This window comes from Magnolia sinica, chromosome 11 (genome assembly GCF_029962835.1).
Source record: "Magnolia sinica isolate HGM2019 chromosome 11, MsV1, whole genome shotgun sequence".
Classification (NCBI taxonomy): Eukaryota; Viridiplantae; Streptophyta; class Magnoliopsida; order Magnoliales; family Magnoliaceae; genus Magnolia; species Magnolia sinica.
Window position 1 is genome coordinate 84,863,015 of NC_080583.1, and position 15,378 is coordinate 84,878,392.

Genomic DNA, 15,378 nt, shown 5'->3' on the forward strand with positions numbered 1-15,378 from the left:
TCTTTAAAAAATAAAATAAAATAAAAAATAAATTTATTACAAGTTTTGGAAAATTTCCATATATATATATTAATTTTTTTCAAAAAAAAATTAAAAAATTTTAAAAAAAAATATTAAAACAAAAGACTTGATCCGAATCGTACCCAACTCGATCCTACTTGGTTTCCCTGACCGAGTCAGACTTGGTCGGATCGAGTCAGCCTTGCTGGACTCGGTCCTGAATCGGATCGAGTTCGGGTCAGGTACTTGCAAACACCGGATCGAGTCGAGTTGGACTTCATCCGGTCCGACTCGACTCGATGCCCAACCCTAGGGCACGACTCCTACAACTCAAAGGATTAAAAGTTATAATCAAACCGAAACTTACTAATTATAGTATAAACGAAAATAAAAGGGACTTTTGATCGTTAATCTGATGGAATCTCGCAAATCTGGCGTGGGCAACCCGGCGTAGTAGGGTTGGGTGGCTAAAGTAACTTCTCCTACCCCAAAATCATATTGATATGTCGAAAAACTCATCCCAGTTTGCGAGATACGACTTTTTTAAGGCCCGCTCTACATCAGTAAGCTACACACAACTTCTGGGTTTTTAATCAAGTTGCTCGGTTGCACCAATGTCATGATATTTTATACCAGATTAGACTGATTAATAATGAAATTTAACAAAATTTCATGATATTTGGTGCAATAAAATGCAACCTAAAGTAATAGGAAAGGGAAATGATTAAGTATAAAGGTAAAGAAAGAGCAATGAAACTGATTTAATATTTTTATTTAGATTATTTTACTGAAAGCATTAAAAAGGTTAACTAATTTTTATTGGAAATGGAAAAATGTAACAAATCATTGAAAACATCATGTGAGCTACATAGCGTGTAGTGTATGCAAATTATGATGTAGCGTAGGCCACATGAGACTTGAGTTATTTTCATGAGCTACGTGGCATTAAGACTATGCTACGCTACATAGCATAAGCTACACGCTACATAGCGTAGCTATTTAAAACACTGATCTTTACTGAAATCGGAAAATTTCCCGTGTACTGGTCTTGCGGGAATGGGTATCTCTCGTATTTCCTGGACAGCAATTTGGACTGTATTTCATATGAAAATCTGTGTCCTTAAATTTGTCCATTCTTTTTTAGTAATCCTTCTACCAATGGTCATGTTGGTAATTGTGTGGAGGTCCAAGGTACTGACTCTTTATTATGGCTTATTGTGCAGCCAATGGGTCATTGAGCCCTAGGTTCAATGCCAAAATTTGCGTGAAGCTTCTTTCTCCACCTATGGAATTATAACATTCTTCGTTTCCTTTATTTTATTTGGGAAGAGCCTCTATGTTGTTGAAGATCACCCTTAGTAATAAGAATTTTATCATTTAGTACCTCTTGATTGAAAGAATTGTTTTTGGGCTTTCATCAAATAGCATTTCTTCATTCTAAAGAGCAATTAGCTTGACCCTGGTTGGATGTTTCCCGTCCAACCCTTATTTTCATTGCCCTAGCTTATTCAGGTCACTGGTTATACAGACATGGAAGTTAAGGTTTAAACACCTTCTTAGAGGGCACCTTCTCAGAGGGGATTTCATGTCAGTTGCTCTGATTGTAGGTGTATAGGCTTGTTAGGAACCCCTTTAATGCTTTTATAATGTTGGCGTCTTGAATTTCTAAATATGTCTATATGAAGTGAACTTGTACTGCTGGGACAAGGCGTCAACGATGACAACCAGATATTGTAAAAAGCCTTTGTTTGACTTTATTTGCCATGTCGATTATCCACGTGTCTTTATATCCTCATGTATGACAATCCAACATCTGTCGTTGTTCTCAGATCTGCATGAGATGCATGATGCCCCTTGTTGGTTTAATAACTTTTCAAACTATAACTCTCAAACAGCTCATGCGCTATCTATACGCATGGCCTCTGTATGAGCTTCAAATCAATCTGAAGCTCCTGTTTTTCTTTTCACTTTACATTCTTAGTGTTGGTTCTAATCGCATTTAAATTGTGAATGAGCATCATGGTGTGGAATGTGTTCAGCTGCAACTGAACCATGCACATTGCAAGTTGTAGCGGTTGAAGTTCCTATTGAGCTTGTCTGTATCTTGGAGGCATCGCCATCTGCATCCTATTGCATCATAAGGGAGATGTAAAATGTTTTTGAGAAACCATTAAATAGTGCCTTTGCACACTATCTTCTTCATCCCTTCTTTTGGTTTCTTGAAAATTAATGAAAATTTATTAAAAAGGTGAGAAAACAGCAACCTAGCTTAAGAACTAGGAAGATATTCAACAAAAACCTTTTTAGGTCAATGCCCAATCCAACACTTTCAACTTCGTTCTCCAAAAGACCTCCAAAACAGAGCCACACTTATCTCAGAAGCACTGGTTATTTCTGTCCCCCCAAATAGCCCATTACCCTACCAACAAAGCTAGCCCTTACAAGACCTTACCATTTTCTCGTAGCCACCTCCATGCCAACCCAAACGCAAGCCATCAATGGTCCCTAGCATCACCCAAGGGATTTTAAACTGTTCAAAAAGCCTCTTTAACCGATCATGTGAATGGACAATGAATAAACTAGTGGTTTACTGAGTCCGCATATGACACAAGAGGCACATGTAAGGAATGATCATCAATTGCGTTCGAGGTTGTCAATAGTGAGCACTCTGTTTCTCCCCACCAACCATCTTCTTCGTCATTCTCATTTGATATCAAATTTTTAGCCCCACTTTTTAAGATATAATTGGGACTCAAAATGCAGTTACAACACCCCCCCGATTTGGGAGTTGTTGTCAGGTGGGAGCCGGTGATAAACCAATCATGAGAGGTAGGATTGCCCAAACAAGATGCAAAAATCTGAACCCATATAGCTAGTACAAGGCTCTGGTGATGATTGGGAATAATTTTTAAGTTGTAATGTGGGTTATATGAAGGTTGCCAATCAGTGGTCCACTCTTGTTTGTTTTTATCTGCTATATGCTTGTCTTGGGGCCTGCTGTGACTGTATCCATTCTCATCCCTTCATACTAGCTCCAAGTTCATGGGCATGTCATTAAATTTTAACAGTTATTCAACTGTTGTATTCTGTGCTTTGGTAAGGAAATTCGTAGTTGTTTATTTTGAGGATGTTCTTGTGAGCCTTTGCCATGGCCAGTTCCAAAGAGTCTGGGTGAAAGATGAAGGCTGTGTCTGGTTGGCACCTGGTCTTAAATTTTGCCAATCAACCATTTAAAAGCCAACCCCAAATTGGTGGGAGAAGGGGCTGAGATGACGATGACGACGACGACGACGACGATGATGATGATGTGATGATTTCATTTGGACCCTGTTTTCAATCTCTACTTAGTCTCCTTTCCATCCAATAAAAAAGTATACTTTTGAAGCAAATATGATAAACATAAAAAAGTCTCATTTCGAAGCAAATATGATAAATATTGCACGTACTTGTTTTGATAAGTGTGCTTTAGCTTTTGAGAGCTAACAATATCTTGATCAGGTTGTTTTCATCCTTGAGAAAGTGCATATCGTATGGGAGCCACTCTTACTGCCATCAACATACAAGAGAATTATGTGTAAAATCCTGGATTCTGTATTTTCCAGAATAACAAAAGATTTACTCCTTTTAGATGATATGGCAGCCGAGGAAACGTTACAGGTACAGTTTCTTGATTGGCATACGTTTGGGTTTGTTTTTGAAATATCTTGTGTTCTAATGCCCTAAGATGAATTAATGTGTTTTCAGCTTCAGAGGCTGATCCATATCACACTCGAGAGCCTATCTTCACTTTTTGAGTCTCTAGTTGCGGATGCCAAAGAAAACGAGAAATTTTCAGACAGCTACATATGGATTCAGTTAGAAAAGCTCTTACCATCATTACGTAAACTTCGAAAACTTGCAGGCAAGTTCTCTTTATGAGGCTTAGTTTTGGTTTTTGAGGTCTCATAAACTTGTCTGATAAATACATTAGAACCAAAAAGCTGAGACATTCTGTCTTGTCAGATTTATTAGATATGCCTTTAAAATCCATTACGGCAAGCTGGGAAAGTGGACAATTGGTTAGTTGTGGCTTTACACCATTTGAGGTATGATATGATTTCGAGCATGTCAATTTCAAAATTTCTACTCATATTATTTTGAGATTCACTGCATAGCGAACAATTATGATGTTTGATTTGTGTTTTCTGCATAATTGTCCAAAACAAATTCTTGCCAACCTTCTGTACTGTAATCAGAAACTTGTAACCATATCTTGTAATTGAATAGACACAAATATACTTAAATCACACTTAACCAGTTCCATCTGAGTGTCATATGTAAGTAACCTTGTTCAAATACCAACCTGGAATGCACATGACATCCTAGCTGCATAAGGTGGGTCCCACCATGAGGATTCCCAGGCTCAATAATCAGTCCAGTCACTCATCAGGCAAGCCATGCATGCATATTATATCACATAGCAAGTGTTTTCGAGACTGTCCTTTGGTTTCTTACAGGGTCGCCCACATGATGAATGGACTGTTCCGATATCTGCGCTGGGTGATCCTCATGGTGGGGCCGCCTTTTGTGCGGTTCAGATGAACTATACGCATGCCACATTGGCAGTTGACGTTCATGTGTTGCTTGTGACTATCACATGCACCTGCTTATAGATAATCAGTCCTTTCCACTTGAATTATAAGTTCCATGGCTCTAGTAGGTCCTTTATTATTAATATTCAAAACACTAGTAATGGAAGTTGGTGGTAAATCAGGTCAGATGTGGCCCAGAAGAAGTTAATCAAAGGAGGACTGATAACACATAATGCAAGAACCAGGCTGATCCACTTGTTATGTGGGTCACACCATAGAGACAATGGACAGTGATTAATGTGATCCAAATTACACATGTGGCCCAGTGCTGTCAAAATCCTACGATTTACGATTTTAGTCGAATCTTAAGCAAAGCGATTTGAATCCTAACCTTGAATCCCTTTTTATATGAATCCTACGATTTATGATTCAAATTATACTTGTTCTCTTCTATTTACGCTTCATCAGCTTTCATTTTATGTTTTAAATCGGAGGGAGGGGGCTTAAGAATCTTTCGGAGAAGGTAAATTATTTTATTTATTCTTTATAAGAGATTAAATGATATATATTCTTTTCAACATTAAATCATGTAGCCTTTTTTTGTTGTTGTGATTTTTAACTTCTTAACAGGTTAAAACACTAAATTGACATATGACTTACCTGTAATATTTTTATGGATGGTTACAATCATGCTGACTTAATGTATTATAGAATGATGTCATAGAAATCAAAATATCTTTTTTTGTCGGTCTCCAGTATCAAAGGCTGCTTTTCCACCGTGATTCTACATTCAAAACATGTAACAAGAACATAAATTATTGAAGGACCCCTGTATGGTTTTTTAAGGGTTCTTGAAAGACAAAAAAGAAGAAGAAAAGGGAATTAGAATCCTTTAACACTATCATGACATGGTATTACTTGGTGCACATTGATGGCAGAAGGAAGATTGATTAGTTTATTATTATTATTATTATTATTTTACTTTTTATAATCTGATTTATTTATATTTTCATATATTCTTACGATTTACGATACGATTTGCGATTCAATACGATTCAACACCTACTACGATTTATGGTACGATAACGATTTTGATAACACTGGTGTGGCCCACCTCACGGATAAGCCTGATTTTTGTGCTGGGTTATCTTCATGGTGGGAAAAACCTTTTGGACTGCCTGGATGTCACTCAAACATCACTTATTGCTAACTATAATTGTTTGAGCACTAATTTTATTGCTCAACTAGTTCCATGTGAGAAACCCTATTTTGTATTTTTTTTAATTTTTGAAGCAAACATATAGTACAGTAGCTTGTGTGTTAAACCAACTGCATTTTCCTTACCAATCACACCCCCCAGTATGAGGCGAAGAAGTAATTGGATTCAAAACCTCTTGGTCTTATGAGGAAAGATTGTCGGATGAGGGCTTGATTTGGCCAAAGCTCGACAATTTGGGCTTTAGTTGTACATCAAAATGCCATTCTTTGGAGTTGCATGGTTTGGTGGATATGTTTGAATGGACTTAGCAAATGTCCTGGAAAGGCCAATTTCATAGCTGGTGTTTTGGCTGAAGGCAGGTGAGCTTGGGTTTACCGAAAGCACGAATGAAGATGGTTCGCCAGATTGTTGGTCATCATTTTTCTGACTGTCAATTTGATTACCTCATGATTGGACTGACCTTATTTTTTGCGGAGGACATGTTTACAGAGTCCCCTACCTGAAGAATGACTGAGATCTTCCACGCATGCAGCATGTTGGTAGGGTGAAACCTCTTCGTTCTCTCAGCAAATTGCTGTGAAACTGTTCAATGGGTAGAATCTCACAGGAAATTGGATTGAGAGTATACGATGCAATTCTTTCAGCTTATATTTTTATTTTCTTCATTTTTCGAGAAAAATTTTCATCCAAAAAAGCTTTTGGTTGCATTTTCTTATCCAAGCTTGGTTATGACATATTATTGTTCTTCATGTGGGCAGATGGAAAATTTTGTCAAAGCGATATTTACAGATTCACCTCTGAGAAAGGAATGCTTGTGGAGGATAGGAAAAGCCAATTCATAGAATCACAATGCAATTTCATTAGAGGAGCTATCATTAACATATGTAGTTTTGCGAGGGTTTTTTTTTTTTCCCCCTTTCCCCCTTTGTATATTTTAATTTGCATTTAAGGTGGTACCCTTTGTTGAGGAGGGCTGGGCTTGTAGAATGTCTGGGGAAACAGAAAATATGAGTTGGTTGAAAAGGGGATGCTATGGATTGCCAAAGAATTATAGAAATTCATATGAAGTTCTCAAACGACTAGTGCAGGAGTTTGTTGGCCCCACATGTACATCAACAGGATATTTGAACAGATCATCGGTGGCCCCTTATCATGATTGTAACCATACCCAAAGTGGAGGCTGGTCCTCTTCAGGTGCTTCGCTCTATGCGGAAAGAATGGATGGTTTAAAAAGGAAATGATTGGATGACACTAAGAGAGTGATCAACCAATTCAGGACTGTCCATTAGGTCTCATGGGCTACCATGAGAAAATAACACCAATTGGACCATTCTAATAATCCAATCTGGTAGTCTATAAAATGGTCTGTCAAGATCAGATTAGGTTCAATAAACAATTGTGCATTTGTTTACTGGGGCCACCAGAGATTGCTTCTGATTCGAAACATCACTTACATCACAGTATCTTACAGATGAGGGGTTTTTTTTTTCTTTCATGCTAGCCATGAAATGTTTGCTGGACCTAGACTCAATGGTCTGGATTGGACTCTCCGATTGCCCCAATTAGAGTGGACTCCACCTCTATCCTTGTGATGTATGCACGGCCTGTTTGAAGATCAATTTGCATGAGAATGCTGCCTTTTGGTGTGGGAACTTTTTCTGTATTTCTTTCACGGATCTCTCTTTCTATGATCAACTAGAAAAAGGGAAAGATAAACTTTTAGTGAACAAGAGAGCATCAACATCAAAAGCTAAGGTGCTGTGGAGAGAATCGATTCATACTCAGTCCTTTTGGAGCCTTTTATGTTAATTCAAGTTTTGCCCAACTAGTTTTTTTTAGACCCACCTTGGTTAAATTGGGAACATGGGAGCTACTTTTCTTCCATTTTGTCCTTTGACGTGAGTAATTTAGACCTATAATTGCTCATTGATATGCAAAACAGTGGGTGAGCTATAGTAAAAATCAGGCTGTTGGCAAAATCTTCACCCATTAATAGATGGTTCAGATGATCCAACTGAAGAATTTTTTTATTACAGGCTGATTTGATCAATGGAGTAGCCTCCAAGTTGGATGGTTTGGTTTGGATCATCATATGCATATGACATTTTTGAATGCCATGCCTTTATGCTTGAGTAATTTTTAAGACAATGGTTATCCTTAGAAAATTAGAAAGAAATCTCTTTTCATGTGGGGCAAAAAAAATAGGTGAAGATTCACACTTATTTCGTGAGCGTATGGGGCCTTCACCTTCCACACGCAAGGATGCTGATATGTTCCTTTTTGGGTGTTCTAGCATAAAGATCAACCCTTTTTATTTCTCAGGTGGGCCACAATGAAAAGTTTAAAAAAAAAAAAAAAAAAAAACAGAGAGGAAACGGTGATTGGCAAAAATTGTTTTAGAAATCGGTTTGTTTTGTACACGGAGGCCCCACTTAGGAGAGAAACGGGCTAATTGGTTAGGCCATTAGATCCAAACTGTGGGCCACCTATTCAAAGCTAGAATATTGCACACATGTCATTTGGACATGCGGATGGGAAAGGCAAATGTCATACACTTCTTATGGAATGAATAAATATTTATTTAATTAATTTGACCTTTACCAAAATATTATTCTTTATATTCATAGTAGTTAGGAACAATTCCAAGGAGAGACTTTATTCAAGATAAATACTAAGGGAATAAATAACTAATAATAATAATAATAATAATAATAATAATAAAACCTTGGATGCAGTATTGACCTGTCAGGTGGATGGCGACATTTCCAAGGGTAAGAGATAAGCTACTAGACCAGTTTTCAAGTCATCTATCTTGTTACTTGTACACCGTAACTATATTGTGATTTTTAATTAATTATTTGTTATTTCATTACATAAACATATAATATTTAAGTTTTTAAAATGATTTATTAAATTATAATAACTACTTTTTTGATGTCGTATTTTCAGTGAGATTTTCCCAATATAATATACCGAGAAAAACCTCAAATCTGAAAAGATTGTCTAATCTCCTCACTCTATCCATACAGGGTTTCTCCTACCTTCAAATTCCACCATCATTGCTGTAGAAACTTGCCTATTAAAAATTTAAAAAAAATACACGAGAAATATATGGTTACTGTTTTACCCCCCCAAAAAAAAAAGGAAAAAAAGAGAGACATGTAGTTAGTGATCCTTGTAAGTGTTACTAAGTATATCCCTAGTTGTTACATATGATTAGTGGCCCTTTAAATACATTAAAAGTGCTTGAATGGGCCATGCCAATTACTGCCAAATAAAATACTAAGCTACTGTATTTTGTGCCCAAACAATGCAATCAGACCTGTCTGATTGAAAAATGATAAACAGGAGTGTTCATTAGCAATGAACCAAATGCAACCAGGCTGAGAGGTTACAGCTAGCACAGAAGACTGGGTCACCCGACAGTTGAAGATGGAGGAGGGTGGAGGTGGTTAACCTGGTGCAGAGCTTCAGGGACACTTTGTGGGAATTTGTTTCATGGGTCATCTCCCACACATATAGTGAAGGTAATGCTAATGTTGATCATATTGCTTATCAGGCCTTCTGGCCTCTAACTTGGGTGCGGCGCCGGCCGCCTTCATTTTGATTTTTTTAAATTTTTTTTTGGTATAATGATGCCTCTGTGCATACATTTTTCTGTTTGGCCCGTCTTAGCTTATATGTAGTTGATTCTCAGCAATAAATAAATAAATAAATAAAAGCAACCAACTGAGCCTACTTTAGACACCAATGAAGAATTTTCTATCTGTTGGTCAGATGGGTCTCTGCCCATATTATTGTATCACATGGTAACTATATTTCCATATGAGAAAAATGCATTTTGCTTTCTTTATTCATTCTACCTTTCTTTAAATGGAGAGAAAATATACAGCAAAATAAAATGAAAGAAAAGAAAAGAAGTCATGTCTCTCTTTCTCTCCAAGAAATCTGAACAGTCTTTCTTAGCAACCATAAGAACAAAGATAATTCAATCGCAAAAATGGTACGCAGCCGTGCCCTGTCCAATGCGAACCCGAATATTGTTATGCCACCTTTGTTGTTCTCCAAATAAGTTGCTGCATTAAATAAACAAGTTGGTCAATGACATATCATCATCACTGTAAACTAAACAACCTATGTTCTTTCAGACCATAGGATTTTCTCTAAGATTTTTATTAATCTTCAATACTTCAAACTGAAACACTGCCTACATGCTTTAAAAACATTACATAGAGTTTAATCTTCCATTTAATTGGTCTAAAAGTGATATTTTTAAAATAATTGTTATTTCATTATAATAACAATAACATATTAAATCATTTTAAATACTTGATCAGCAAGCCATTGTGGCAATTTCTCAGGATCTCCTCCATGAGTGGCCAGAAGCAAGAGGGCTTCATAGACATTGATTCAACAGGATGTTTAGGGTGTGTTTGGATGCACTATTAACTTAGATTGGAATTATTAGCCTAATAAGATACAAGCGACCAAATTGTTATTTCCTTGACGTAGAATTCATATTGAGGGTATGGGCTTCAAATTTCAATTACAATACTTCTCAAGCCAGACTTGAAAGAGATTTAACTTCAATTTTGGGGGGCTACTTATTATGAATTCTAGGAAACACATTATCTTTTATCCTTTCTCTCTTAACTAAGCAAATTTTTATTTTTATTTTTCCATTAAATTCATTTGCGCATCCAAATGCGGCCTGTAGGATAGGTCGAGAGCGACTCAATAGAGTGCCAAGATCACATATGTTCGGGCTGGAGAGATCCTGCTTGGGGGAAAATAGCCTAAACATACACTATAGTTTCCAACGGCCATTGCTTTGCAACCGGTTATCCATTTCACATGCATATACTGTTATTGGAAAGATATCAACGAGCTCTACATCTTGGCCACTGGCTCCCAAACACCTTCACAAATCAATCGTTTTAAGTGAAATTTCAGTTTTAAATCAAATTTTACTTTTTAGATTCAAAGGCTATGCTTGATAAGAAGATGGTGATCTTCTTCCTTGTCCATGCACTTCTGATGCTACTCGTGTACACTACTGATCACGACATTGCTGGCCCACCAGCTACCTGGGGCCACACTCGTTGCGATCATCAACCAATCTCTGGTTGAATTGGGTTCTCCTACCAATATTGAATAGAAGATGTTGAACAAAATCGGGAAAGAAGTCATTTGGATTTTAGATAGGAAGAATGGTGTTTTTGTCTTACCTAGTGCTTGTCTTTTTTGGTAGGAGATGGTGCGGGCATGGGGCCGGATGAATTTGGTGTCATCCATGTAATCTTCATCTGCAGCTTCTTCTTCATCCGGATGGACATCCCCCACAGCTTTCTGCATTGATGCATTGCAATCGACCATGTTGAAAGAATCAATCGTGGCACACGCATGCCACTTGGCAGCATGGCTCGTGACGGCCTGGGCCTTGTGTGTGATCTTCGCTGCACTGCGTAGGCATATGAAAAGACCAGTGACGAGGCCCACCGAGCATAGCTGGCAATACACACCACAAGTTCAGTTCAATTTGATCAAGAGGAATGGCCTGGTGTGAGTTGAAACTGCATGGATTTCCAATGGGAGTTAGCATCACAGCTGTTCGAGCATGGTCAAGCCCACACCTGGACATACAAATCCATTCCATTGATTAAAAGGAGCAAGGTAGCATCTATCGACCCGCCAAATCCAAATGTTACTGCTGATCATGATCAAATGATGGTATATCTTGCACACGATCATACCAACCCAGTTCAGTTTGATCAAGGAAAAGATCTGACATGTTGATCACATCAAATTCATACTTGATTCGACATCTGAGTCTGATCATGGTTGGATGATAACCATTTCCCACCTGACAGTACAAATTCAGTTCATTTTGATCAGAGATGGGAGATCAGCATGATCCAATTAGACCAGAATTTCAATGCATGCCAATAAACCCAAGAATGATCATGATTGGATGTTCGTGGGCCCGACATTAGTTGGATCAATGTAAACATCAATTGACTTCAGCACAAATGCACCACCCCCAAGTGCAAGTTGAGACCTGATTGAATGGACAGTTGTGATATCGGTATACTGAAATCCGGCATTTTCAACTCAACACTTCATCAACTGAGGAGACTTACGGCGAGTTCTCCGGCCTTGAAGCAAGCTGCATGGAACTTTATCGTGATCAGAAGCGAAGCAAGCTGGCTTGCAGTCACAAAGATGAGAGCCAGTACAATGAAAGCTCGGAACCGGTGGCTTATGATCTTCAGCTGCCTACGAATTCTCAAATGCTCTACCAAGACCATTGCCACGTCCGGTTCTTCCTGGAAGACCAAAGTAAAGGCCTGCAATTGCAGTATCTGGAGATGGCAAATGAGGCGGAAAAGCACACAGACGAGCAAAAAGATGGATGTCCTGTAGAGCCATGAACAGAGCTCTAAGAAGCACACCATGGTGTTGCTCACATATACATTTCCTAAGAAGGGTATCCGGGTTGCGCTGGAGGAGTACCACCATATCTTGTATGCGCTCTCAGCTACGAAACAAGGGAGAACGAAGATGGATAGGAGCTTAAAAGATCTCTGCATATAAGAAAAGGTGAAGAAAAAAAGAAAAGAAAGGCTCTATAATATATATTTTTCCTTTCTTTTTTGGTAGTCAGTACACGAGAAGAGAACAAAACTCATGTCCAGTTGGGTTGAGTCGACTCAGTATTTTATAATTGAATGAAAATAGTTAGAATAGCTAACAAGAAATAAAATAATTATAGACTTTTAGCTAATTGGGTAGAACTGATAATAAGAGTTTTTGGTTCTTTTCCTTCTTTAAACTTTGTTTCTATCTGTAATAGAAGGTGGATTGATTTGGGGTTACGAAAAGGAGCAGGAAATTGGAAAAAATGGGTGCATTCTTTTTTGTATGGAGATGAAGGAATTTGGTCTCTTTGGTGCAAATCAGGATGTTTCTTTTCTTCTTTCTTGTTCTTTTTTAAGAAGGAATACAGAACAAATTTCAAATATTTTGTAGGAAGATGGAGTTGATATTGACAATGTTTTCATTTCCTTGTTTATTAGTTCGTAGAAGTTGGGTTGTTTTGTGTGGTTATGAAAAAAAGGAGTACAACACAATTTTCAAATTTATTCATCTGATTAGGTAGAATTAATGAATGAGAATAATGGGTTTTTGGAGCTTTTCTCCTTTCACCATTCCTTTGATTAAACATGAAATCAAACAATCTTGAAATGACTAAAACTTGCTATGAATATAAATACAAAAGAAAGGTTAAAGAAAAAAAATCTACCTTGATTTTCTTCCAATGATCTTTGGTTTCTAGGGACAGATATTACTTCAGTAATGATTCAAAATTTTCCCGAGCAGAGAAAATTAATTTTTGAATTTGGAATTTCTGATCTGAGTAGAATCCCATCCATTAACATTTCAAATTGAGAACGTTCCCTATAGAATTTTTATGTTGGGTGTGCTTAGATCTTGTCAATTATGCAAAGAAAAGAGAGAACATACATTGAGCTCTGCTGTATATTGCCGCCGAACCTTCTCACTCCCGTGGCGCAGCTTATCGAGGAAGAGGAACCTCTGTAAGCCATACTTTCGTATGAAGCGTGTAAGGCGGATGAACGAGAGGGTGGCGATGATAGAAAGAGAGAGCTGAATGACAATGTTATAAGGCCGTTGATGCTTCCCATCACAGTTTGAGAATGCCAGGATAAAATGCGACAAGGCCGGGACAACGATGGTGAGGAGGATGAAAAGGGTCCATGAGATAATGGCCCAAAAACAGTTGGATTGGTCTAAACACATCCATCTGAGGCATGATCTGAAGCTTTGAAGATCGTCATCGTCAGAAGTGCAATGTAAGATGGCCTTCTTCCTGATCAAAGCTTCACCTTCTTCAGTCATTTTTGAGTCTATTATTATGCTTCCCCTCTAAGCTGATGAAGAAGTATGAGAATTTAGAGAGGTGTTTCACAATGTAGTTTGAATTCCTGTTATGTCATATACACAGAGATTTGGTGTATAATAGTGGGTGGGCTCCACGTGGGTGTGTCTCTTTGACCCTTTATGAGTTGGTTTGGTCAACATAAGACACAGAGAAATCCTCACGTCCAACCAACTGGTTGGACACACGGAGAAATCCTCAGGTCCAACATCTTGGACAATGGGTAACCGTCCAGTAGTGGATAACTTCCAACCTATCATGTTTGCACGAAATCCAACCTGTCCTATAGGTTGGCCCTTCATGAAGACAAAATTGTGAAAAAATTAGCCCCATCCACTCATCAGGGTGGCCACATATTAGAAAGTAATTTATAACCGCTGATAAATAATGAAATAACGGTGTTGTCTTCCTAATGAATGGATAGGGCTGATTTTCGCATAATGTGATCATCATGGTGGGGAAAACCTATTGGGTGGCTTAGATTGCACATGCACTTAATATGTTTAACGTAATCAGATGGTTGGACAGTAACTAATAGTCCAACTGGTTGGATGTGAGCAACATATGAAATTAGGCCCAGAACGGCCTGTGTCCCTAAGGCCCAGATAACGGGCCTGGACCTGCGCTCGAGCTCACGCTCGGCCAGAATATCAAAGGAGAGAGCTTTTTGATACTCTGGCAGCGTATGATACTCGATAGACAGTTGCTCAGAAATTGTACGTATCACACGACTAAAATTAAACCGTCTAAACTGTAAAACCCATTGTCACTAGCAATGGCCAGAAATTAAATTGCTTGAGCACTACTAACCATGGATTCTTGCTTGTTGAAATATGACCGTTGGATTTTTTACATTTTCAACCGTTCAATAAATGCCTACTAATCCAATGTTCAGATAATCAGATAAGCGTAATTATTGGTTCTTGTTACACCTAAACTTGGATCCGTATTTTGGACAGTTTAATTTGAATTACCTGTTCACCAAGTATGCAATTCCTAAGAAATTTCTAAGTGCCTGCATATCAACCAGCATACCCTGCCAGAGTATAAAAGTTTTCCCGATTCAAACCCAAGTCCATTTGATTAATTGGGCTGTAGATGTATACTCTGGGCTTTCCAATGGGCCTGGATAGTGGGCCAGGTTGGTGTGGACTATTAGCTGTGATGTTCCCGAATCCCGATTTATGTTTGTGAGATGTGAGAAAACGGCCTATTTACTTTTGAAGAGATGATAATAGCATCCAGAATTGCCGGCCACGCTACTGATTCTGATCCTCCATTAGAGGGCCCCACTATGGATGATGACCCATGATCCAAGGTTCTTACTGGATGTGCTAACAGTCCAACTATTTGGATGGTTGTGATATGAAAAGGTAGTGGGCCCAGATGGACCACTAAAATGAACGTGGATTAAGTGCGACCCCGGATCTAGCTAGGTGGGTGCCGCCATGACCATTGGGCCTTCCTTGATGTATGTGTTGTATATTCACACGGTGGTCGAAAACGAAGCAGATGACATTTCAGATGGACCGTTGTTTTTTGAGGAAGAAAAAGACCAGTTTCTCGGTGGGTATACTGCACTTAAAGGCCTAGAAATGATCATTTAAAAGTAAAATTTGGAACGGGTG

At 38.2% G+C, this 15,378-nt stretch overlaps 2 protein-coding genes across 4 annotated transcripts in view; one reads left to right on the plus strand and one right to left on the minus strand.

Moving 5' to 3' along the window:
• The window catches only part of LOC131219598 (centromere/kinetochore protein zw10 homolog), a 47,551-nt gene extending 40,554 nt beyond the window's left edge, over positions 1-6,997 (plus strand). For 2 of the 3 annotated variants that reach the window (XM_058214833.1, XM_058214834.1), the window contains 4 exons: positions 3,499-3,657; positions 3,745-3,901; positions 4,003-4,085; positions 6,549-6,997. In XM_058214833.1, the coding sequence (XP_058070816.1) occupies positions 3,499-3,657; positions 3,745-3,901; positions 4,003-4,085; positions 6,549-6,632 (483 nt within the window). In that variant the 3' untranslated portion in view covers positions 6,633-6,997. The remainder of the gene's footprint in view (positions 1-3,498; positions 3,658-3,744; positions 3,902-4,002; positions 4,086-6,548) is intronic. The other variant, XM_058214835.1, reaches the window with a different exon arrangement.
• A 2,714-nt stretch (positions 6,998-9,711) lies between these two features.
• Positions 9,712-15,221, minus strand: LOC131218223 (uncharacterized). The gene is made up of 4 exons (XM_058212904.1): positions 13,315-15,221; positions 11,931-12,374; positions 11,019-11,298; positions 9,712-9,866 (listed from the first exon to the last, which is right to left on the minus strand). Exons 1-4 carry the CDS (start codon positions 13,708-13,710, stop codon positions 9,712-9,714), a joined length of 1,275 nt encoding a protein of 424 aa, XP_058068887.1. The 5' UTR covers positions 13,711-15,221.
• Positions 15,222-15,378: the final 157 nt, after the last annotated feature.

Bases quoted from the DNA above. Each gene is read 5' to 3' on its own strand.
- LOC131218223 (XM_058212904.1), bottom strand. From the start codon at position 13,710: ATGACTGAAGAAGGTGAAGCTTTGATCAGGAAGAAGGCCATCTTACAT. The intron at 12,375-13,314 runs GTATGTTCTCTC...TCTTATATGCAG, and splicing joins AATATACAGCAGAGCTCAAT to AGATCTTTTAAGCTCCTATC. The intron at 11,299-11,930 runs GTAAGTCTCCTC...GTGTATTGCCAG, and splicing joins TCAAGGCCGGAGAACTCGCC to CTATGCTCGGTGGGCCTCGT.